This window comes from Chlorocebus sabaeus, chromosome 7, assembly GCF_047675955.1.
Source record: "Chlorocebus sabaeus isolate Y175 chromosome 7, mChlSab1.0.hap1, whole genome shotgun sequence".
NCBI classification, from domain to species: Eukaryota; Metazoa; Chordata; class Mammalia; order Primates; family Cercopithecidae; genus Chlorocebus; species Chlorocebus sabaeus.
In genome coordinates this window covers 38,802,084-38,825,733 of record NC_132910.1, presented here as the reverse complement: position 1 = coordinate 38,825,733, position 23,650 = coordinate 38,802,084, and the positions used below count along the sequence as shown (strand labels likewise).

Genomic DNA, 23,650 nt, shown 5'->3' with positions numbered 1-23,650 from the left:
CAAAGTATAGAGAAAGAAAAAGTGGGCCCAGGGGACCAGCGCTCAGCATACAGAGGACCCACGCTGGCACCAGTCTCCTGAGTTCCCTCAGTATTTATTGATCATTATCTTTACCATCTGAGAAAAGGGAAGTGGCAGGATAATAAGATCACAGTAGGGAGAAGGTCAGCAGTAAGACATATGAATAAAGATCTCTGTGACATGAATAAGTTTAAGGAAAAGTGCTGTGCCTTGATATGCATATGCAAACATCTCCATAAACATTTTTAGTGCATAAAGAGCAGCATTGCCACTAGCACGTCCCACCTTCAGCCCTAAGGCGGTTTTCTCCTTTCTCAGTAAATAGAACATACAATCGGGTTTTACACTGAGAAGTTCCATTGCCCAGGGACGGGCAAGAGACAGATGTTTTTCTCTGTCTCAACCGCCAACAGGCCTTCTTTCCTCTTGTACTAGTCCTCCTCAGCACAGACCCTTCACGGGTGTCAGGCTGGGGGACAATCAGGTCTTTCCCTTCCCACGAGGCCATATTTCAGACCATCACATGGGGAGAAACCTTGGACAATACCTAGCTTTCCTAGGCAGAGGTCCCTGGGACCTTTGGCAGTGTGCGTGTCCCTGGGTGCTTGAGATTAAGAGAATGGTGATGACTTTTAACCAGCAAGCTGCCTTCAGGCACTTGTTTAACAAAGCACACCCTGCACAGCCCCAAATCCGTTAAACCTTGAGTCACCACAGCTCATGTCTCTTGCAAGGACAGGGTTGGGGGCAGGGTCACAGATTAACAGCATCTCAAATACAGAACAAAATGGAGTTTCTTATGTCTACTTCTTTCTATATAGACACAGTAACAGTCTGATCTTTCTTTTCCCCACATTTCCCCCTTTTCTTTCAACAAAACCGCCATCATCATCATGGCTCGTTCTCGATGGTTGCTGTCTCTTTGGAACTGTTGGGTATACCTGCACACTAACAGCAAACAGAACAGGCACACAAGGATTCATATGAAATCTACAATAGTAGTACTTCAGATGGTGTTAACCCGAGTGACAGGGTTAAGATTTGCGAGGCCATCAGCAACTCCTGCAATTGCCTCAGTTTCTGGTACCAACACAGAGATCACATACTTCACAAGGTAATAAAATATCACAAAGCACGTGGAGGCAGGGTGAGATCACAGGACCACAGGATGGGGCAAAATTAAAATTAAAATTGCTAATGAAATTTCAGGCACGCATTGTCATTGATAACATCTTATCAGGAAACAGGGTTTGAGAGCAGACAACCTGTCTGACCAAAATTTATTAGGCGGGAATTTCCTCATCCTAATAAGCCTGGGAGCGCTACAGGAGACGGGGGCTTATTTCATCCCTTCAGCTTCGACTGTAAAAGGCGGCAGGCTTCCAAGGCGGTGGTTTATAGGCCTACCCTCAGAGCGCATTCTTTTTCTCAGGGATGTTCCTTGCTGAGAAAAAGAATTCAGCAGTATTTCTCCTATTTGTTAAAGAAAAGAGAAGAAATATGCCTCTGTTCGGGCCAGTTCAAGGTTACCTCCCTTGTTCCCTGAACATCACCGTTATCCTGTTCTGTTTTCAAGACGCCCAGATTTCATATTGTTCAAACACACACGCTCTACAAACAATTCGTGCAGTTAACACAATCATCACAGGGGCCTGAGGTGACATATATCCTCCTCAGCTTACAAAGAAGATGATGGGATGAAGAGATTAAAGTAAAGACAGACATAGGAAATTATAAAAGTATTAATTTGGAGAACTAATAAATGTCCATGGAATCTTCACATTTTATGTTCTTCTGCTGTGGCTTCAGCGGGTCCCTCCGTTCAGAGTCCCTGACTTCCTGCAACATCCTCTCTCCCTTTCCTTTTATATAAATGTGCCATGGCGATGAAGGCTTGTTCGTTCTCTCGATTTTGACGGAGGATTCTCTGACTGGTTTGGAACACTGAAAACAAGCCGATTAAACAGAGACACATAATTCCAAAATTTACTGCAGTAGAGCCCTCAATAGACGTAATCCAAGTCGTGGGGTTTAATCCATAAAGATTTTTTGCCACTTGATCTAATGCCTCAGCTCCAGGCACAATGGATAAGTGAGCTTGAGAGGCTTCAAAAATTTGTTCTTTTAATTTAGAAATGTCTAAAATGAGATTATCTTCTCTTCCCTGTAGATCACATCTAACCATGTCCCAGTGATGTTCAGACTCATTATAAACTTGGGGTGTAATGCAAAAATCTGACGTATTCCAGTCACACTGTAACTGGAAACGATGATCTAAGCTCATGAGCCTATTTGCCATCCAAATGACAGTTTGTCTAAGATCATTAATTTGATTTGCCAATTTTTGATCAATGCCAGATTATGAATTCCACAACCTTGTAGAATTCTTTTGCCAATTGTCAACAAAGCTTACTGTCTGAACAGAAGAGTGCAATGCAACTCCTGCCACAGAGGCTGTAGCTGTGACTGCAATTAATCCCATAATCACTGCAATTAAAGTAAAAATGAATCTTTTGGGTCTATGTAAAATGCCTTTTAATACTTCAGTGAAAATATGGATGGATAGTGAGGCCTCCCATGGTCGGTCCATGGACCCAGGGATCCACATGCCTTCTCTTGCTCTCACTAGCAGAATATGGTGCTGCCAATTAAAAGTCGAAGCAGTACAAGTAAACAATCTGCAATTTTTACAAGTTATAGTTTGGGAGTCTGGTCTAATAACTGTATTTCCTATGACTAACATATAAGGGGGCTTTACACAACTTTGTAAAGGAACTGTTAGACTGGAATTTAGGTTGATAGAATAAAATGGCTTACGAGCTCTTGTTTCTATAGTTTGATCTCCAGACCAAATTCTAAGGCGGTATGAAGCCACAGTAAGCCTCCATAATTTTGGATGTTCAGGACCAAAAACAGCACTTATTTGGTCTTGGAGTAGAGATTCCTTTTTCTCCCCATTCCCAATGGTAAAGACTGTAATTTTTTGTGCTTATGTTCGTCTAAACTTTCTGTTAAGTCACTATCAACAGTTGACTCACTTGTGCACTGGGACAGGATTGAGTTCGTCCTGTGACGTTGTGGTAGAATTGACCTCAAGGGGCCCAATCTATAACAGCTCCGAATTGATTGTTTTGTAATATCGCTGCACTATTGGCCACACATTTTTCCCAAACTAAATCTTTTGATTCTTTGGGAATTTCCTTTGGGCAAGGTCTCCCTTTTGGCCTAAATTTTAATGCTCTTTGATACGAAAAGTCTTGTAAATAGTTTACCTGTGGTTTGAGTGACATTCCACTTACCATGTGATAAGTAAATGTACTGGTGGGACTGACAGTAGGTACTTCTACCAACCAATTTTGGATTGCAGGCATTAAACATCGTGGTGCTCTCCCTAGGGAAATAGGAGGATAACGATACCCAATGGAAATATTTATCATCATTCCTTCTTCCTCCGGTTTGGCAGGGCAACGATCATCTGTGGGACCAGGTACCCATACACTATTATTAACATATACTGTTGGAACCTAGGTTTAGATTCCTTCCTGGGATAGGGGGTCGTCTCGAGAGACCACTCAACATGGGAGTCACAGCAGAGAGATTTATTACTAGCACGCTAGGGTCCTCTGCACAAAGGTGGCAAAGGACCCCGATTGCTTCTTACAGGTAGTTTATATAGGCAAACACCACCGGTTCAAACAAGGCGCGAAATTCAAACAAAGCTTAAAGCGCGAGATTCAAACAAGGCTTAAGGTTCAAAATGATTGGCGAGCAGGGTGTGTCTTTTCTGATTAGTTGGGGTAGGCTAGTTCTCTGATTGGTTGGGGTGGGCTCGTATGAGGGGTTTATCCTGGAATTATTTTTCTGTTTGCGTTCCGGGGATATTGGGTGTTTACTAAGGGGCCATCTGGTGTTGGGTGGGTCTGAGTGGGTTGTTTTTCTAAGTTTCAAAATGGCCTAACTTAAGTTTCTAATTTTTATTAAGTTTCTAATTTTTATTCCTTTCATTCCCTCCTCTTTTTGTCTCAGGAGCTCAATCTTGAGCTTCTTCATCAGTCTTAAGGATCTGATATTGTTGGATCAGGACCATAGCTTGTATTAAGTTTAATCTATTTCTGATTAAGGCTAGCAAGTGGTTAAGGATGCACGGCCCGAAAGTCAGAATGAGCATAAGTAGGATAAGGGGACCTAAGATAGTGGAGATTAAGGTGCTAAACCAAGGGGACTGATTATACCAATTTTCAAACCAATTTTGTTGGGATTCTCTTTCTTTTTTCCGTTTGTCTAATCTTTCTCTCAGTTTTGCCATAGAATCTTTAACTACTCCGGAATGGTCAGCATAAAAGCAACACTGTTCCTTGAGGGCTGCACAGAGCCCGCCCTCTTTTAGAAAGACAATTTCTAGTCCTCTCCGGTTTTGCAACACAACCTCAGACAGAGAAGTCAGAGACTCTTCAAGTTTTGTGATAGAGTGCTCTATGGCTCTAAGGTCTTCGTCCATAGCTGCTCTGAGCTGTTGCAGATGGTAGCTACCCTTCACTAAGGCTGCTGTTCCGGTCCCAACCCCGGCTGCTACTCCAATTCCTAACATAACAGCGAGGGTAAGGGAAACAGGTTCTCTCTTTGGTCTAATATGAGTTTTCTGCTCAAATTGAAAGTCAAAGGAGTCTCCGGAGTGATAGTATACCCGGGGGACAAGCTGTACTAACACACAGTAGTCTGTGCTGCTATTAAAGACAGCTGTGGATACACAAGGAGTGAGTCCAGTGTTGCAAGCCCACCAGTCCGCCCCGGAGGGGATTAAATAGTGAGTGGAGCTAGGTACTTTCATGGTAACACTACAGAGATGCTGATGACTAGGGGGCACTTGGCCTATACAGGTTCCTGTCCCGGAAACCTCAGCTAGGGTCAGTTTCTTATGCTGTTCCCATACACATCCAGTAGGATTGGTGGAACTAGAAAAGCTATTAGTGGAGGCAACGCCTTCATAATAAGGGGGGCCTGTAGCCAGGCATAGCCAGCAAGAAGAGGTGGATTCTGGCTTTGTCTGGTTCAAGGCAAAATAGGCGCCCTTTATGAGATTTAAGAGTCTGTCACCCAGCCCTGGGGCGAGGGGCTGGTGGGTGACGTTAGGGGAGGCAGGTTTCAGAGGCGGGGGAGTGCCCTGAGGGACTTTTGGCTGCTGAGGAGGCTGAGGGGCTTTTGGCTTAGGAGGCTGAGGGGCTTTTAATAAAACCTGGTTCGGCCCTATTGCGACAGGGGCTTCGATGGGGCTTACTATTAGCTGAATTCTGATAGGGACCCCAAACAATGGCTTTTGGTATAAATACAGGCCCCATATTAACCCTAATGTCCAACGGGTATCAGATTTTGCCACTGTTTCAAATTTGATACGGACCAGGTTGCAATTGGCTGAATACCGAGATCTGGTGCAGGGCTGGACATAGGACATGGTTATGTACCAGGGTTTTGTGGCCCATTTCCATTTCCCATCATTAGTGGTTACACAAGACCAACTATAGCAAAATAGGGAGGTTATATCTCCACAGGTCTTTTTCATTTCTCCTGTCCGGAACCCGGGGCAGGCATAGAACCCGTTTTGGCTTATGGACACCCTTCTAGCCTGCTTTCTCCATTCTCCCCCTTCCATATCATCTACCATTGCTATTTTATCTAGGTTGAAATAGAGGTCTGGGAACCAAGTCCCTACAGGAGCAACATGTGAGGTCTCATTTAGGACTTCATGGGTGTTATAATGAGTTATTCTCCAGGTTAGGTTAAAGGGTTGATGGGGGTTTCTACCATTAGTGACGCAGGGAAAGAGAACTAGGAGTAAGTAAGGGATTAGGTGCGAGAGAGTCTTATCTTGAGTGGGTCCTCGGAGCGACGGAGACTCCATGTCCCGGGTGGTGTTGGTCCGGGCGTCTCTGGAGCAGCCTTGGCGTGGGATGCGTGGATCCAAGTGGCGATTCCGTCAACCTTTATGGCTGTGGGCGTGGTTAGGAGAACAACGTAGGGTCCTTTCCATCGGGGCTCCAATCCTTGAGAACGGTGTCGTCTTACATAGACGGAGTCCCCCACCTGGAAGGGGTGGCTGGTCTGTGGATGTCCTGGCTGGTACAGTTCTGCCAAGGGGGCCCAGATTTGGGCCTGTACTACTTGTAGTCCTTTTAGCCAGGCCTGTAGGTCAGTCTTAGGGTTGGAGGGAGAAAAAGAGTCAAGCAGGGTGGACAAAGGGGGAGGTCCTCCATAGAGGATTTCATATGGAGTGAGCCCAAAGCGATTAGGTGTATTTCGGGCTCTTAAAAGGGCTAGAGATAGGAGGCGTCTCCAATCTTTTAGGCCAGTCTCTAAGGTCAATTTAGTAAGGGTCTCTTTTATTGTTCTATTCATTCTTTCTACCTGTCCTGAGCTCTGGGGTCTATAAGCACAATGCAATTTCCAATTAATCCCCAGTATCCTGGCTAGCCCCTGACTTACCTGAGAAACGAAGGCCGGCCCGTTGTCTGACCCAATTACCTTGGGAAGTCCAAATCTAGGAAAGATTTCTTCTAGAATCTTCTTGGCTGCTATGTGTGCCATTTCTTGTCGGGTGGGGTAGGCTTCTACCCATCCTGAAAAGGTATCTACAAACACCAGTAAGTACTTATACCCTCCATAGTGAGGTTTTACTTCAGTGAAGTCCACTTCCCAATAAGTCCCTGGGCGGCTGCCACGGGTTCGTACCCCCGCTGGCACTCGAGCAGCCCCAGCGTTCACCTGCTGACAGACCTTGCAGGCAGAAGTCACCTGTTCTATTAGAGTACTTGCCTTAGGACTTAGAAAGTCAGTTTTTTCAATCAGCATTTTTAACTTCTGGCTACCTAAGTGTGTCCAGGCGTGCATCTGCTGGATCATAGCCACGGCTTCTTTTTGTGGGAGGACTGTCTTCCCTTCTTTTTCCCAGTTCTTGGTGTCCTTGTTTTCTATAGCTCCTATGGCTCTTGCCTCTTCCTGGTCTTCTGGGGTGTAGGTGTGTCCATCCTGGTCGGTTTTGTCGGGTTCTGAGGCTAAGGTTAGTACTTCTGCCATGGCTGCCTGCTTGGCCACGTGGTCCGCCTGTCTGTTTCCCACTGCAACTGGGTCCTGTCCTTTCTGATGTCCGGGACAGTGGATTATGGCTACTTCTCGTGGGAGGAAGAGGGCTTTTAATAAGGCAATTATTTCAGCTTTGTTCTTGATTTCTTTCCCCTCTGATGTTAGGAGACCTCTTCTTTCATAAATACTTCCATGGGTATGAGCCGTTGCAAAAGCATATCGGCTATCTGTATAAATATTAGCCTTTTTCCCCTTGGACAGCTCTAGGGCCTTTGTTAGTGCTATTAGCTCAGCCTTTTGTGCAGACGTGCCAGGGGGCAGTGACTGTGCCCAAATGGTGGTGTGGCCATCTACCACTGCCGCTCCCGCCCTCCGGGTACCTGAGTCAAGATAGCTGCTGCCGTCTGTATACCATGTGTGGTCCGCGTCTGGGAGTTCTGTGTCCTTGAGGTCCTCCCGCATTCCGTGGGTTTCTGCCAACACCTGCCGACAGTCGTGAGGGCTCAGTTGGTCTTCTGGTAGCGGCAGCAGTGTTGCAGGGTTCAGGGTGACCGGAGGGCCAAACCGGACGTGGTCTGTGTCCAATAGGAGGGCCTGGTAGTGGGTCAAGCGTGCGTTGGTAATCCACCGGTCTGGGGGCTGTCGCACTATGGCCTCTAGAGCATGTGGAGTAATAACAGTCAATGGCTGCCCAAGGGTTAACTTAGCAGAGTCTTTGACTAACATAGCGGTGGCTGCCATGATGCGGAGACACGGGGGCCAACCGGCTGCTACAGGATCTAGCTTTTTAGACAGATACGCTACCGGTCTCTTCCAGGGCCCCAATTTCTGGGTTAAGACCCCTTTTGCAATTCCTTGCCTCTCATCTAGGAAGAGGGTGAAAGGTTTTGAGGTATCCGGTAACCCAAGGGCTGGGGCAGAGAGGAGTGCTTTCTTTAGAGTCTCAAAAGCCAATTGATGTTCCTCCTGCCAGGTAAAAGGGGTGCTTCCCTTGGTGAGGGTATAAAGGGGGGCGGCCAGTTCAACGAAACCGGGTATCCACAAGCGACAGAACCCAGCAGTTCCCAGGATTTCACGCACCTCTCTGGGATTCCGGGGCGGTGGAATGCGAGCCACAGTCTCTATGCACCCAGGGGTGAGCCACCTTTTCCCCTCACTCAGTATGTACCCCAGGTAGGTTACCTTGGTCTGACAAATTTGTGCCTTCTTGGTGTATGCCCGGTATCCTTTCTCACCCAGTTCCTGGAGTAGATGCCTAGTACCTTGCATGCAGGCTTCCTTTGTGGGGGCCGCCAGGAGGAGGTCATCTACATACTGGAGCAAGGTCACTCCTGGATGCTGGGTCCGGAAGTCGGTTAGGTCCCGGTGGAGAACCTCATCGAAGAGAGTGGGAGAGTTCTTGAACCCTTAGGGAAGTCGGGTCCAGGTCAATTGGCCTGAGATTCCTCTCTCAGGGTCTTTCCACTCAAAGGCAAAGAGTTCCTGGCTTTGGGGGGCCAGGGGTAAACAAAAGAAGGCATCTTTTAAGTCCAGTGCTGTATACCAGCTGTAGTCTGGTTTTAAGGTACTGAGCAAGTTGTAAGGATTGGGGACCGTGGGATGGATATCCACAGTTCTTTTGTTAATTTCTCTCAAATCTTGGACGGGCCTGTAATCCTGGGTACCAGGCTTTTTTACTGGCAGAAGAGGAGTATTCCAGGGTGAGCGACAAGGTCACAAAACTCCAAGTTCTAGAAATTTGATAATGTGCTGCCGAATACCCATATGAGCCTCTCGGCTCATGGGATATTGTTTGATAGACACAGGCACCGCCGTGGGCTTTAGATCAATTATAATTGGGGCTTGACACTTGGCCCGCCCAAGTCCTCCCGTTCCTCTTGTTCTTTCGCTAGCCTGGCCTCCCTTTCCTCGGGGGTTTCTCTCTTATTATACACTTTTTCTGCCTCTCTAACCAATTCCTGTAATTCATAGGTCTGAATCCCATCTAATCTTTGGAGCTTCTAAGGCAAGGAGGGTGGACTGGGATGAGGAAGGGGTTTGGAGGAAGGGTTTCACCCAAGAAGGAGGGTTTTGGACCAGGTCCTCCCAGGTGATTATGTAGGCCACCTGGTCCGGGTGACCGCGTGGCCCAGGATCCATCACTTTTGCTTTAACCTGCAAGATAATTGAGAGGGCAAAGGTTCTGTTTCGGGGCCACTCCACATGGAGGGTGGGCCAGTCAGACGAGCAAAAAGTTTGCCAGCGTCCTTTACGGACTTCTACTGAGAGACTGTGGGCTCGTGCCCAAACGTCAGGGAAGTGAGTCAGAGTCAGGGTTAAAGGTGTCGTTAGTGCCTGTCCCATTTCGTCCAGAGACTCGTTCACACACAACCACACAATGACAGTCACATAAACAGAGACCAGACAAATACAGAGGAGCCGCGCGGCAGGAGAGTGGCGCCACAAATTTACAAAGGATTCAGATGGCAGGGGCGACCTGCCTACGGATTTGAGGAGGCTGACAGAGTTGTCAGCCTTCCTCCGGACAAACGCCAGGGCGTTTCAGATGGCAGGGGCGACCTGCCTACAGATTTGAGGAGGCTGACAGAATCGTCAGCCTTCCTCCAGACAACCACCAGGGCGTCCCCCGGGGTGCAAGTGGGAAGGTGCCGGACACGTCTGTCCCCCTTCCACACTCAGTTCAAACGGAGTACTCCCCAGAGTAGCCGGCAAGACAGACAGAAGACAAAATGAAACGAAAGTACCTGGTCGAGTCCGTCCGTTCGTTCAGTCGGCGGTCGGTGGCCTGGGCCAAACGGGTCTCCGCCGGAGGGGTCGAGGGTCCTCGGACGACCCCAAATCCCGGACGGGCCCCCAAATGTTGGAACCTAGGTTTAGATTCCTTCCTGGGATAGGGGGTCGTCTCGAGAGACCACTCAACATGGGAGTCACAGCAGAGAGATTTATTACTAGCACGCTAGGGTCCTCTGCACAAAGGTGGCAAAGGACCCTGATTGCTTCTTACAGGTAGTTTATATAGGCAAACACCACCGGTTCAAACAAGGTGCGAAATTCAAACAAAGCTTAAGGCGCGAGATTCAAACAAGGCTTAAGGTTCAAAATGATTGGCGAGCAGGGTGTGTCTTTTCTGATTGGTTGGGGTAGGCTAGTTCTCTGATTGGTTGGGGTGGGCTCGTATGAGGGGTTTTTCCTGGAATTATTTTTCTGTTTGCGTTCTGGGGATATTGGGTGTTTACTAAGGGGCCATCTGGTGTTGGGTGGGTCTGAGTGGCCATCTGGTGTTGGGTAGGTCTGAGTGGGTTGTTTTTCTAAGTTTCAAAATGGCCTAACTTAAGTTTCTAATTTTTATTAAGTTTCTAATTTTTATTCCTTTCAATACTTCAATAGGATTATCCATCCATGTGACTGCCTGAATTAAGGGCAGGAAAGGCACCTAGGCCTAGTAGGTATAATTAGCTGCAGCTGCTCCTGCAGGCATGGGGAAACTTACCACCATTGATACAATCATTAAAGCTGCAAGCAGCATATTTTCTGGGGTTTGTGTCACCTTTGTGCTCACTAGGCTTTTTCCAGCTTCTTTAATTGTGCCCAGGTTGGCAGCTCCGCCTTCTTGGTACATGGCGACTTCATCTGTTCTTCTGATACTACCACTTTGTTCATCTTACGCGTCAATGGTGCTCGATTGCGCTGTTTCCGTCTCCGTGGAGGCACTTTTCTTTGCATCTCCGATGGGTTCATTGTAGAACTTCAAATGTTTAGTGGGTATCCAAACAGGAAGCTGATTTTCTCCTGGTGAAACACAAGCAAAACCTCTTCCCCAGGTTATCACCTTCCCTATTTCCCATGTCTTATTTTTGTTGTCTTTCCACCAAATCAGTTTTCCTTCATGTGGGCTGTTCTTTTTACCAGTAAGATGTTGTTCTACAGAAGTAGTAGTCTGACTTCTATAAATGTTTAAAAAATTTAAAGTATAGAGTGCTAGATTAAGTTGCATCTGAGGAGTGGTACACTCTTTACTGTCTCCCCCTTCTTTTTGTTTAATTAACTGAGTTTTGAGTGTTCTATTAGTTCTTTCAACATGACCTGTCCTTGGGAATTAGAAGGAATTCCTATTGTATGTGTAATTTTCCACTGATTTAAGAATTTTTGTAAAGCTTTACTACAATATCCTGGTCCATTGTCAGTTTTAATTTTTTCTGGAACTCCCATTACAGCAAAACAAGATAATGAATGTTTTTTAATATGGGAAGTACTTTCTCCTGTCTGGCAGGTTGCCCATATGAAATGTGAATAAGTATCAACTGCTACATGAACATATGATAATTTTGCAAATGAAGGTACCTGTGTAACATCCATTTGCTGTAATGCGTTAGGACACAGACCTCTGGGATTATCTCCTGCCTCTTAAGTGGGCAGGTGTAGGACTTAACATTGGGTGCAGTGTTGTACAATATTTTTGCCTGTTTCCATGTGACATCAAATTTGTTTTGTTTTTGTTTTTGTTTTTGTTTTTTGAGACGGAGTCTCGCTCTGCCGCCCGGGCTGGAGTGCAGTGGCCGGATCTCGGCTCACTGCAAGCTCCGCCTCCCGGGTTTTTGCCATTCTCCTGCCTCAGCCTCCCGAGTAGCTGGGACTACAGGCGCCCGCCACCTTGCCCGGCTATTTTTTTGTATTTTTTAGTAGAGATGGGGTTTCACTGTGTTAGCCAGGATGGTCTTGATCTCCTGACCTCGTGATCCGCCCGTCTCGGCCTCCCAAAGTGCTGGGATTACAGGCTTGAGCCACCGCACCCGGCCTCAAATTTGTTTTTTAACCCTGCTGCATTTACGTGAGTTAAAGCATGAAGTTCTTTTGCTTTTATGAATGCAGATGATACTAGTAAGTCAGCTTGTTCATTTGCTTTAGTTAAAGGTCCTGGTAAATTAGTGTGTGCTCGAATATGAGTAATATAAAATGGGAAATTCCTTTTTCTTACAGTTTGTTATAATAAATTGAACAGCTGGTTTAACTGATCATCCATGCTATATTTAATTAGAGCTGTCTCAACATCCCTTGTAGCCTGTACTACATATGCAGAATCTGATACAATATTAACAGGTTGATTACAATCTTGTAACACTGTAATGACTGCAACCAACTCTGCCCTTTGAGCCGATTGATATTGAGTTTTGATTACTCGCTCTTTTGGCCCTGTGTAAGCCGCTTTTCCATTGCTGGAACCATCAGTAAATACTGTCAGAGCATTTTCTAAAGGTTCATGTCTGGTAATTTTAGGTAAAATCCAAGTCATCAATTTTAAAAACTGGAAGATTTTTGGTTTTGGGTAATGATTATCAATAATTCCCACAAAATCAGCAAGACCAATCTGCCATGCACCAGAATTGATAAAGGCTTGTCTAAATTGTTCCTTGGTTAAAGGAAGAACTATTTTGTCTCGGTCATTTCCACACAATTTTATTATTTATAATCCTGCCTGACCAATTAATGTAGCTATTTGATCCAAGTACAGCATAAAAGTCTTAATTGTACTGTGAGGAAGGAACAACCACTCCACAAGATCAGTGTTTTGAACAATGATGCCTGTTGGAGAATGTGCAGTAGCAAAATTCAAAAGTTGGACTGGGGCTAAGGGATTCTATTCTACTTATTTGCACTGACTGAATTTTTTCTTCCACTAATTTAATTTCTTTTATTGCCTCTGGAGTTAATATTCTTTTACTATTTAAGTCTGGGTCTCCTCTTAGGATAGAGAACAAATTTGACATGGCATAAGTAGGAATGCCTAGAGTTGGCCAAATCCAATTAATATTGCCTAGCAATTTCTGAAAGTCATTTAATGTTTTTAATGTGTCTTATTTCTATTTTTTCTGGCTTAATTTTTCTAATTTCTATCTGCATCCCTAAATAATGAAAAGGAGTAGAGGTCTGAATCTTATCAGATGCTATTGTTAGTCCTGCGTTGGCAACCTCTGCTTGCAGAAATGTGTAACAGTCAATTAATTTGTCTCATTTCTGCAGCACATAAAATATCATCAATATAGTGAATGATATAACAATCTGAAAATTTGTCTCTAACTGGTTGAAGAACTTGACCTACAAAAGTTTGACAGATAGTTGGACTATTAAGCATTCCCTGAGGTAACACTTTCCACTGAAACCTGGTGGCTGGTTCTTTATTATTTACAGCTGGTATAGTAAAAGCAAATTTTTCACAATCCTGCTCTGCCAGAGGAATGGTAAAAAAGCAGTCCTTCAGATCAATTAGAATTAAAGGCCAGTGTTTTGGAATCATGGCTGGGGAGGGCAGTCCGGGTTGAAGAGGCCCCATGGGTTGAATTACAGCATTTATGGCTCTTAAGTTGGTTAACATACGCCATCTGCCTGATTTTTTCTGAATTACAAATACAGGAGAATTCCAGGGTGAGAATGAAGGTTCAGTGTGTCCCTTTTCTAATTGTTCCTTTGCTAATAAATGTAAAGCCTCCAGTTTTTGTTTTGGTAGCGGCCACTGATTTACCCATACTTGTTTTTCTGTTTTCCAGGTTAATGGAATGGGTTTAGGAGGCTCTATAGCGGCCACCCCTAAAAAGGATACCCTATTCCTTTTCTTTCTTGATTTTCCTCAGTCTCAATTGGGACTTTAATGCCATTTTCATTTTTTCCCAATCCCTTTCCTGGTATATATCCCATCTTAGTCATGATTTTTTGACTTGTGGGGCTGTATAATGGAGCTGGCATAATGATTTCTGCACCTCATTGGTTTTTTTTTGTTTGTTTGTTTGTTTTTTTGAGACGGAGTCTCACTCTGTCGCCCAGTCTGGAGTGCAGTGGCGCGATCTCGGCTCACTGCAAGCTCCGCCTCCCGGGTTCACGCCATTCTCCTGCCTCAGCCTCCTGAGTAGCTGGGACTACAGGCACCCGCCACCGCGCCCGGCTAATTTTTTCTATTTTTTGTAGAGACGGGGTTTCACCATGGTCTCGATCTCCTGACCTTGTGATCCGCCCGCCTCGGCCTCCCAAAGTGCTGGGATTACAGGCGTGAGCCACCACGCCCGGCCAACCTCATTGTTGTAATAAATCTCGACCCCATAGATTAACAGGAATAGAAGTAATCATTGGCTGAACAGTACTTTCTTGATTATCTGGCCCTAAACAATGTAAAATCATAGTACTTTGATACACTTCTGAAGCTGTGCCTACATCAACAAGTCTTGTAACAGCCTTTTGTTTAGGCCAATTTTTTCACCACTGATTTAAAGCAATGACAGAGACATCTGCTCCAGTGTCTACCAACCCTTCAAACTGTTTTCCTTGAATAATGGCCTTACAGACAGGTCTGCTTTCAGAGACCTGACTTGCCCAATATGCAGCCTTTCCTGCCGGATCAGTGCTTCCAAACCCTGCTGTTCTTTTTATTTCACTGTTTCCAACTCTAACATAAGGCAGGAGTAATAATTGAGCAATCCTGTCTCCTGGACTGGCACTCCAAGGAATTGAGGAACTAATAACCAATTGAATTTCACCTTTATAGTCTGAATCAGCCACACCAGTATGAATTTGAACTCCCTTTAGATTTAAACTTGATCTTCCTAAGATTAGTCCTACAGTCCCCTCAGGCAATGGGCCGTATACCCCTGTGGGGATTTTTCGTGGAGGCTCCCCTGGAAGCAGAGAGACTGCTTGTATGGTGCATAAATCTACTGCTGCACTGCCGCTTGTGGTGGGGGATAATTGCTGTATTGTGATAACTGGCTTATTCCCTGAGGCACTGGTGACAGTGGGGGTTGTTGTTCCTGAAAACCCTGAGGAACAAAGGGCTGAATTGGGAATGCCCCAGTTTGTTGCGGGGCCTGAGGCTGGCCCCTCCACTCATTTCCGACAGTGGTTGCCCATTTTCATCAAATTTAGAACGACATTGATGACCCCAATGTTTTCCCTTTTTACATCTTGGACATAGGCCAGGTGGCTCTTTATCTGTTGTTGTAGTAGCTTGAGTAGTTACATTTTGTTTATCTGAGACTAGGCAATTCTTTTTTAAATGACCGATTTGACCACAGTTATAACATTTTCCCCCAAATGTTCTAACTTGTCCTCCTAAAGCAACTCCTGTGATTGCTTGAGCCATAGGCATAGCTTTATGCAAAGCTCCTGCAATTCCATCACAGGCTTTAAGGTACTCTGAGAGTATATCTGATCCTGCCGGACGCTTCCTTTTAATGGCTTAATGGCCGATTGGCAATCAGGATTGGCGTTTTCATATGCCATTAACTCCACTATGACCTTACGGGCATTCTCATCAGTAATTGACTTTTGAGCAGCATCTTGAAGCCTTGCTACAAAATCAGGATAGGGCTCTTTAGAGCCTTGTCTTATTGTATTAAAGGAGGGGCAGGCGGTTCCTGGGTCTTGGATTTTCTCCCAGGCCCTAAGGCAGATAGCCCTAATTTGCTCAATGGCCTCATTTTGCATTATTACTTGTTGACTAGCAGTGCTCCAATTTTGACCTGTTCCCAATAGTTGATCTACGTCTATGTTAATTGGAAGATTGGCAGTCCTATGTCTTCGGACCTGTTCTTGTGCCCCATCAATCCACTAAGTCTTAAATTGTAAAAATTGAGAGGGTGAGAGTGATGATTTTGCCAGAATCTCCCAATCATAAGGAATGAGTCTGTGTCCATGAGCAACTAAGTCTTAAATTGTAAAAATTGAGAGGGTGAGAGTGATGATTTTGCCAGAATCTCCCAATCATAAGGAATGAGTCTGTGTCCATGAGCAATGGAATCTAATAATGTTCTCACATAAGGAGAGTTGGGTCCACACTGTTTTACTCCCTCTTTCATTTCTTTTAGCATTTTTATAGAAAAGGACTCATATCTGGCTTCAGCTACGGGAGGCTCTCCCTCTTGGGCCCCTGCTCCAGATGGTCTTGATTCTAATATTACTGGGAATTGCCATGCTTCAATATCTCCTTGTTTTCTTGCCTCATCAATAATTTTATGTAATGCACTACCCTGTCCACTAGGCGGTGCTGTAGGATTAAGTCTCATGGTGAGTAGCTGAGGCTATAGCGCCCTGCCCTGTGGCGCTGGAAACATTCCTGGCTGTCCATATGGATTTTCTGGGGGCAGTCAATACTGAAATTCAACTGGTGGCCAGTATTGATAGGCTACTGGCAGCTGGGTCTTACTTTCTATCGGCTGATATTGTGGACACTGTATTTGGATTGGCATTGCCATGACAGAGACTCTATCTTTTTCTATTTGATCTTCTTTTGGAGTTTGTACTTGTTTAACCTGCATTTGAGGTTGTAAAGTTACAGGCATCTGAGATGCTGTAAGAGGAGTTGGCCATTGTGGGTTAGACTCTGATGGCTCTGCTAATTCTGGACCTTTTTCTTCTAATTTTAACGTTTCAGGATATATCACCTCCTGTAATTGATTATCGTCAGCATTTTGCATTGACCGAGCCATTACCGGCTCTGCTACACATTTACAATGTGAACTTTCCATTCTTTTCCGGGATTCTATCCCTGCCTCTTTTTCACAATCTACTGCACAGCTTTCAGCGACATAAGAAACTGAAACAGGCCAGGCGTGGTGGCTCAAGCCTGTAATCCCAGCACTTTGGGAGGCCGAGATGAGTGGATCACGAGGTCAGGAGATCGACACCATCCTGGCTAACACGGTGAAACCCCGTCTCTACTAAAAAATACAAAAAAAATTAGCCGGGCGAGGTGGCGGGCGCCTGTAGTCCCAGCTTCTCAGGAGGCTGAGGCAGGAGAATGGCGTGGACCAGGGAGGCGGAGCTTGCAGTGAGCTGAGATCAGGCCACTGCACTCCAGCCTGGGAGACAGAGCGAGACTCCGTCTCAAAAAAAAAAAAAAAGAAACTGAAATGCTATCTTCTTCTGTTTGAAACGGTTCTAAAGCTATTTTAATAATGACCCAATCATTCCATACTGTAAGTGGGATGATTTTACCTTCCCTATTTGCTTGTTTTAATTCTTTGCCAATTTTTTCCCAGTCTTTTAGATATCAAGTTCCCTGTTCTGGAAACTATGGGCAAAATTGTTCTATTGTTTGAAATAGCATAATTAGATTTTTGGTAGAGACTTTAACTCCCCTTTTTTTGCAATAAGAGGTGTATTTACTTTTAGTTTGCCCCGTTGTTACCCTAGGTTCTTCCGAGTGCACAAGCTTACCACTAGGCTGACTGTAGACGTACTCAGGAGTCTCTTGTCGACTTTTCCTCAATGACCACTCTCGAGCGTACCTTCACCCTAGAGAAAAGCACCCACGTTGGGCACCAGATGAAGGGGTGGCCTGCCCCTCCACACCTGTGGGCGTTTCTCATTAGGTGAAACAAGAGACTTGAGAAAAGAAATGAGGCACAGAGACAAAGTGTAGAGAAAGAAAAAGCGGGCCCAGGGGACCGGTGCTCAGCATACAGAGGACCCACGCCGGCACCAGTCTCTGAGTTCCCTCAGTATTTATTGATCATTATCTTTACCATCTGAGAAAAAGGAAGTGGCAGGATAATAAGATCACAGTAGGGAGAAGGTCAGCAGTAAGACATATGAATAAAGATCTCTGTGACATGAATAAGTTTAAGGAAAAGTGCTGTGCCTTGATATGCATATGCAAACATATCCATAAACTTTTTTAGTGCATAAAGAGCAGCATTGCCACTAGCAAGTCCCACCTTCAGCCCTAGGGCGGTTTTCTCCTTTCTCTGTAAATAGAACATACAATCAGGTTTTACACCGAGATGTTCCATTGCCCAGGGACGGGCAGGAGACAGATGCTTTTCTCTGCCTCAACTGCCAAGAGGCCTTCTTTCCTCTTGTACTAGTCCTCCTCAGCACAGACCCTTCACGGGTGTCAGGCTGGGGGACAATCAGGTCTTTCCCTTCCCACGAGGCCATATTTCAGACCATCACATGGGGAGAAACCTTGGACAATACCTAGCTTTCCTAGGCAGAGGTCCCTGGGACCTTCCACCGTGTATGTGTTCCTGGGTGCTTGAGATTAAGAGAATGGTGATGACTTTTAACCAGCAAGCTGCCATCAGGCACTTGTTTAACAAAGCACACCCTGCACAGCCCCAAATCCTTTAAACCTTGAGTCACCACAGCCATGTCTCTTGCAAGGTCAGGGTTGGGAGTAGGGTTACAGATTAACAGCGTCTCAAATACAGAACAAAATGGAGTCTCTTATGTCTACTTCTTTCTATATAGACCCAGTAGCAGTCTGATCTCTCTTTCTTTTCCCCACATAGAATAGGAATTATAATATTACCTTCGTAAGGTTATTGTCAAACTTCAATGGAATGACCTATGTAGAAAGTTTAGCACAGTTTGTGGTAAACCATAAGCACTAAGTGAATGATTGTTATTATCAGTGGTAAAGTAGCTGCTATTTCTGAGCACCTATACCAGGCTAGACACTACAAATCAGTTATGTTATGGTGTCTGTGCCGTACTAAAGCTGTTTGTTAGCACCAAACTAAAGCTGAAGCTTTGGTGAAGTATTCTGTTTCTGAAGACTGCCTCTGATTTCAGTTTAGGACCCGCTCTGGAACCTGAGGAAGTAGTAAACAGGCTGATGAATGGGATTCTGACTGAGCAGAAAATGATTTTTATTCCATCTTCTGTAGCTTTCTTAACAACATTGGAAAGGTAAGTGACAGTTACGTTTTTCAGCCTTAGAAATGAAAGGTAAAGTAAAAATTATCTATTACATTTTTTGCTGACATTTAAAATCAGGCAGTTGATAAAGTACAGTTAAATGGAATTGACTTAATAAAAATAACAGGCTGAATAAAGATGTCATCAGTTTTTTTAAACCACGTGTGTTAATCATTGAGGCAAGACTGATACAGCTCCTGGGTGAATGAACTGAGTAATTTCCACGCATTTTTACTTTTTGTAAAGAAAGAAATTTGTGTATTTCTGTAAGTCTTGTCTTATAAATGAATGACTCTGAAGAAGGACAGTTTTTAAACATCTTTACATAATGGAATCATAGAACAATGATACTAAAGGAGACCAGATTTAGGTTTTACATATTTATTTAAAGATACAACAGATAATCATTGAGCTTTTGTTTTGTGCAAAATCATACTGACGTATATGAATTGCTATTTTTTTTTTTTTATAATATTAGAAATCCTTGAGCCTTGCTTCTTTCAATGTGGTTCTTGGACTAGCAGCATCAGTATTACCTGGAAATTTGTTAGAAATATAGACTCTCCTCATCTCTTGAATCAGAATTTGAATCAGAATCAATAAGTTCTCCTAGATGATTTGTATGCATATTAAAATTTGAGCAGCACCTCTTTGGAGCAGTAACTCTCAACTTTGGTGCACACTGGAATTCACCTGGGAGGTTTAAGAAATGCCGGTGCCTGAGACCAACTCCCCTAAATTCTGATTGACTTGGTTTGGAGTGTGGCCTAGGCTTTGAGAGATAAAACAACTTTCTAGGTGATTCAGTTATCCAGCCAAGATTGGAAACCACTGGTTTCACGAATGTCTCATCATAGCACACTGCTTCATTCCTCATCTGGGAAAACTGTGTGGCAATGAGGCTGGCCACATAGGAGGGGAAAGGAGAGAGGTGCCTTAGGACAGCTGGGAGAAAAAGCCTCTTGCTGCTTGTCCTAGACTGGGCTTCTCCAAATCAGTGGGATATCATGATTACTTGGGAAGTCTATTTAAAAATAGATCCCTGGATCTCACTTCTAAAGATTTTAACATGGATGTTTGAGTTGGACCAGAAATCTGTATTTTAATAGGCAGCTGCCACAGACAGTGGTCCAGAGATTATATTTTGAGAATTATTGATGCAAAGAGCAAAAAACTCAAGAGATGAAAAGCGTGACATATGTTAAGCTTTCTTACCCCTTCTGCCAAAAACTATGGTGAACATGCCTTGGAGGTTTAGGTAGTAAAGCTCAAGGATCTCTTTGGTGAGTAACCAGGTTAAAACCTATGATGTTTCTGGCATTGTACTTGTCACATTACATAAGTATGCACTCAGTGATCACAGCGCTTTAGAATATAACCCTGTGAAAGAAGGCATTTCGCCTATTTTTCATCACTGTGTGCTCTGCATTTTGAAGAGTGCCTGACAACAAAATGTTTGTTGATTGAATAAATTAATTCTAGTTTCTAGACCTTTAAACATAAAGACTCAAAGTGTGTGCTCTGGAGTTGAATGAAGCTCTGGAGTTGAATGTGTTTGTGTGACTTGCTTGCAACATGAACATGGATGAGTTATTTTTAACTTATCTGAAGTTCAGTTTCTTTATCTGTAACATAGAGAAAACAATTGGACTGTATAGGGCTGAGATGAATAAATAAAATAATGCTCTTAAAGTACTCAGGGCTGGGTGCAGTGGCTCATGCCTATAATCCCAGCACTTTGAGAGGCTGAGGCAGGAGGATCGCTTGAGGTCAGGAGTTCAAGACAAGCCTGGGAAACATAATAAGACCTTGTCTCTACTAGAAATCAAAAACATTAGCCAGGCATGTTGGAACATACCTGTAGTACCAGCTACTCGGGAGGCTGAAGTGGGAGAATTTCTTGAGCCCAGGAAGTCGAGGCTGCAGTAAACCATGCTCGTGCCACTGCACTCCCTCTTGAGCAACAGAAAAGCAAGCCAAGACCCTATCTCAAAAAAATAAAATAAAAAGTACTCAGTACACTGTAAGTACTCAATAAATGTTATATGCCACTGTTATTATAACTACTATTGTTATTATCATTGCCCTAATTCTTGTTATGAGGTCACATTGGTGTCATATTTCCAAACTATTACTATGTTGATTTATATATTCTGTGTTGTTTTCTCCCAGACCCACTGGAATGTGACAAGTCCCTAAATGTTCTAAGTGTAGTGTCTGGAGAAAAAAGATGAGATCTACTAGTGTCTGTCGCTGTTTAAGACATTTTTTTTTTTTTTCGGAGGGGGTGGGAGATGGAGTCTCACTCTGTTGCCTAGGCTGTAGTGCAGTGGCTCGATCTCGACTCACTGCAACCTCCTCCTCTCAGGTTCAAGCAATTATCCTGCCTTAGTCTCCCGAGTAGCTGGGACTACAGGTACCTGCCACCATGCCTGGCTAATTTTTTGTATTTTTAGTAGAGACGGAGTTTCACCATGTTAGCCAGGATGATCTCCATCTCCTGACCTGGTGATCCGCCCGCCTCGGCCTCCCAAAGTGCTGGGATTACAGGTGTGAGCCACGGCTCCCGGCCAAGACATTTTATTTAATATAGTAACACATTGATTCCACAAAAGAACACTGAGGGATAAGTGTTAATTTTTCCATTTACACGTGAGGAATTTAAACTAAAAGGTTAAATAATTGGTTGAGCATTATGCTCAAAACCAAATGCATTGTCTGCATTTTTATTTAGCAGTTCTACTTCCCCAGTCTCTTAGTGGAACATTTTAATAATATTCTGCATTATAAAGTATAAAATTAGTTCCTATTCTCATTTCCTTTTTAATGTCGGGTTTCTTTTTGTAAAGTCTTTAGTATCTCAACTATTCAGTTCGTATACCTCCTCTCTTAGATCTTTTGTTTCAAAAACTGACTACTTCAGGTTCTTCTACTCTAAAGAAGGCTAAGCCTTCTTTTCCATTTGAAAACGAAAGAGATTTAATGAGAAAGAATATATAGTAGTGACTCAGATTTAAGGTGCTTAATCTTATTTAAGATGAACACGATGATACATGATAACTTCAAAGTATTTCTAAAGAGGGTATTCTACAAATGCACTTAATATTAATTTTCTAATTATTTTCATATATTTTTCTTTTAGGATCCTTCCGGAGCGCTTCCTGGCAGTTTTAAAAAGAAAAATCAATATTAAGTTTGATGCAGTTATTGGATATAAAATGAAAGCACAATAAGTGCCTAGTTTTCCGAAAACTGATTTACCAAGTTTAGGTTGATTCATCTAATAGTGTCAGAATTTTAATGTTTGAACTTTTGTTTTTTCTAATTATCCCCATTTCTCCAATATCACCTTTGAGGCTTTGGCAGTCTTCATTTACTACCACTTGTTCTTTAGCTAAAAGCTGATTACATATGATGTAAACCGAGAAATACCTTTAGAGGTGACTTTAAGGAAAATGAAGAAAAAGAACCTAAATGACTTTATTAAAATAATTTCTAAGATTATTTGTGGCTCACCTGAAGGCTTTGCAAAATTTCTACCGTAACTTTATTTAACATATATTTTTATTTTTGATCGCACTTAAATTTTGTGTGATTTGTGTTTCTTTTTCTGTTCTACATAAAATCAGAAAATTCAAGCTCTCTAAATATAATGAAGGACTATATCTTGTGGTATTTCACAATGAATATCATGAGCTCTCAATGGGTAGGTTTCATCCTACCCATTACCACTCTGTTTCCTGAGAGATACCTCACAGTCCAATGCCAGACATTTCTGCACAGGGAAGCTAGAGGTGGATACACATGTTGCAAGTATAAAAGCATCATTGGGATTTAAGGAGAATTGAGAGAATGTATCCACAAATGGCAGCAATAATAAATAGATCACACTTAAACTTTTTGTGTTTTCATATTTTTGTTCCTAAACAGAACATGACTTAACCTTCAAATTAAAGGAAAACAAATTGTGTAATCTTTTTTTAAAAACTGGAAATTTCTTGGATGTGAGGCTCACTGAGATGGGACTATAAGATCAGATCTATAAATTTTAAAATTTAGTAGCTTAGGTTTCTTCTACTAAAGAAAAATATTTTCAAGACTATATCAAACATGTCTGGATACAGTGGCTCACGCCTGCGTCCCAGCACTTTGAGAGGTCGAGGTGGGTAGATCACAAGGTCAGGAGTTTGAGACCAGCCTGGCCAACATGGTGAAACCCCATCTCTACTAAAAATACAAAAATTAGCTGGGCATAGGCCAGGCTCAGTGGCTCACGCCTATAGTCCCAGCACTTTGAGAGGCCGAGGTGGGCAGATCGCGGGGTCAGGAAATTGAGACCATTCTGGCCAACATGGTGAAACCCCATTTCTACTAAAAATCCACAAACAGCTGGGTGTGGTGGTGGGCGCTTGTAGTCCCAGCCACTCAGGAGGCTGAGGCAGGAGAATTGCTTGAACCCAGGAGGTGGACGTTGCAGTGAGCCAAAATGGTGCCACTGCACTCCAGCCTGGAGACAGAGGGTGACTCAGTCTCAAAAAAATAAAAAATAATAAAAAATTAAATAAATAAATAAATTAGCTGGGTGTGGTGGCAGGTGCTTATAATCCCAGCTACTCAGGAGGTTGCGCCAGGAGAATCATTTGAATCCCGGAGGCGGAGGTTGCAGTGAGCCAAGATTGTGCCACTGCACTCAAGTCTGGGCAACAGCGCAAGACTCCATCTCAAAAAAAAAAAAGAAAAAGAAAAAAAAGGCTATGTCAAACACGTAACACATGAAGAACTTTAATCCTTTTATCAGAAAGTTCATATTCGGAAAAAACATAAGGCAAAATCCTTTAACATCCTGTTAAGTGTAGCAAATGAGCTACAT

The 23,650-nt window shown here is 43.7% G+C and overlaps 1 protein-coding gene across 1 annotated transcript in view; it reads left to right on the top strand.

The window, feature by feature from the left end:
- HSD17B11 (hydroxysteroid 17-beta dehydrogenase 11) overlaps window positions 1-22,676 on the top strand; it is a 70,187-nt gene extending 47,511 nt beyond the window's left edge. The window contains exons 6-7 of the mRNA XM_007999187.3: window positions 18,655-18,771; window positions 21,923-22,676. Coding sequence (XP_007997378.1) covers window positions 18,655-18,771; window positions 21,923-22,013 — 208 coding nt within the window. The 3' untranslated portion in view covers window positions 22,014-22,676. The remainder of the gene's footprint in view (window positions 1-18,654; window positions 18,772-21,922) is intronic.
- Window positions 22,677-23,650: the final 974 nt, after the last annotated feature.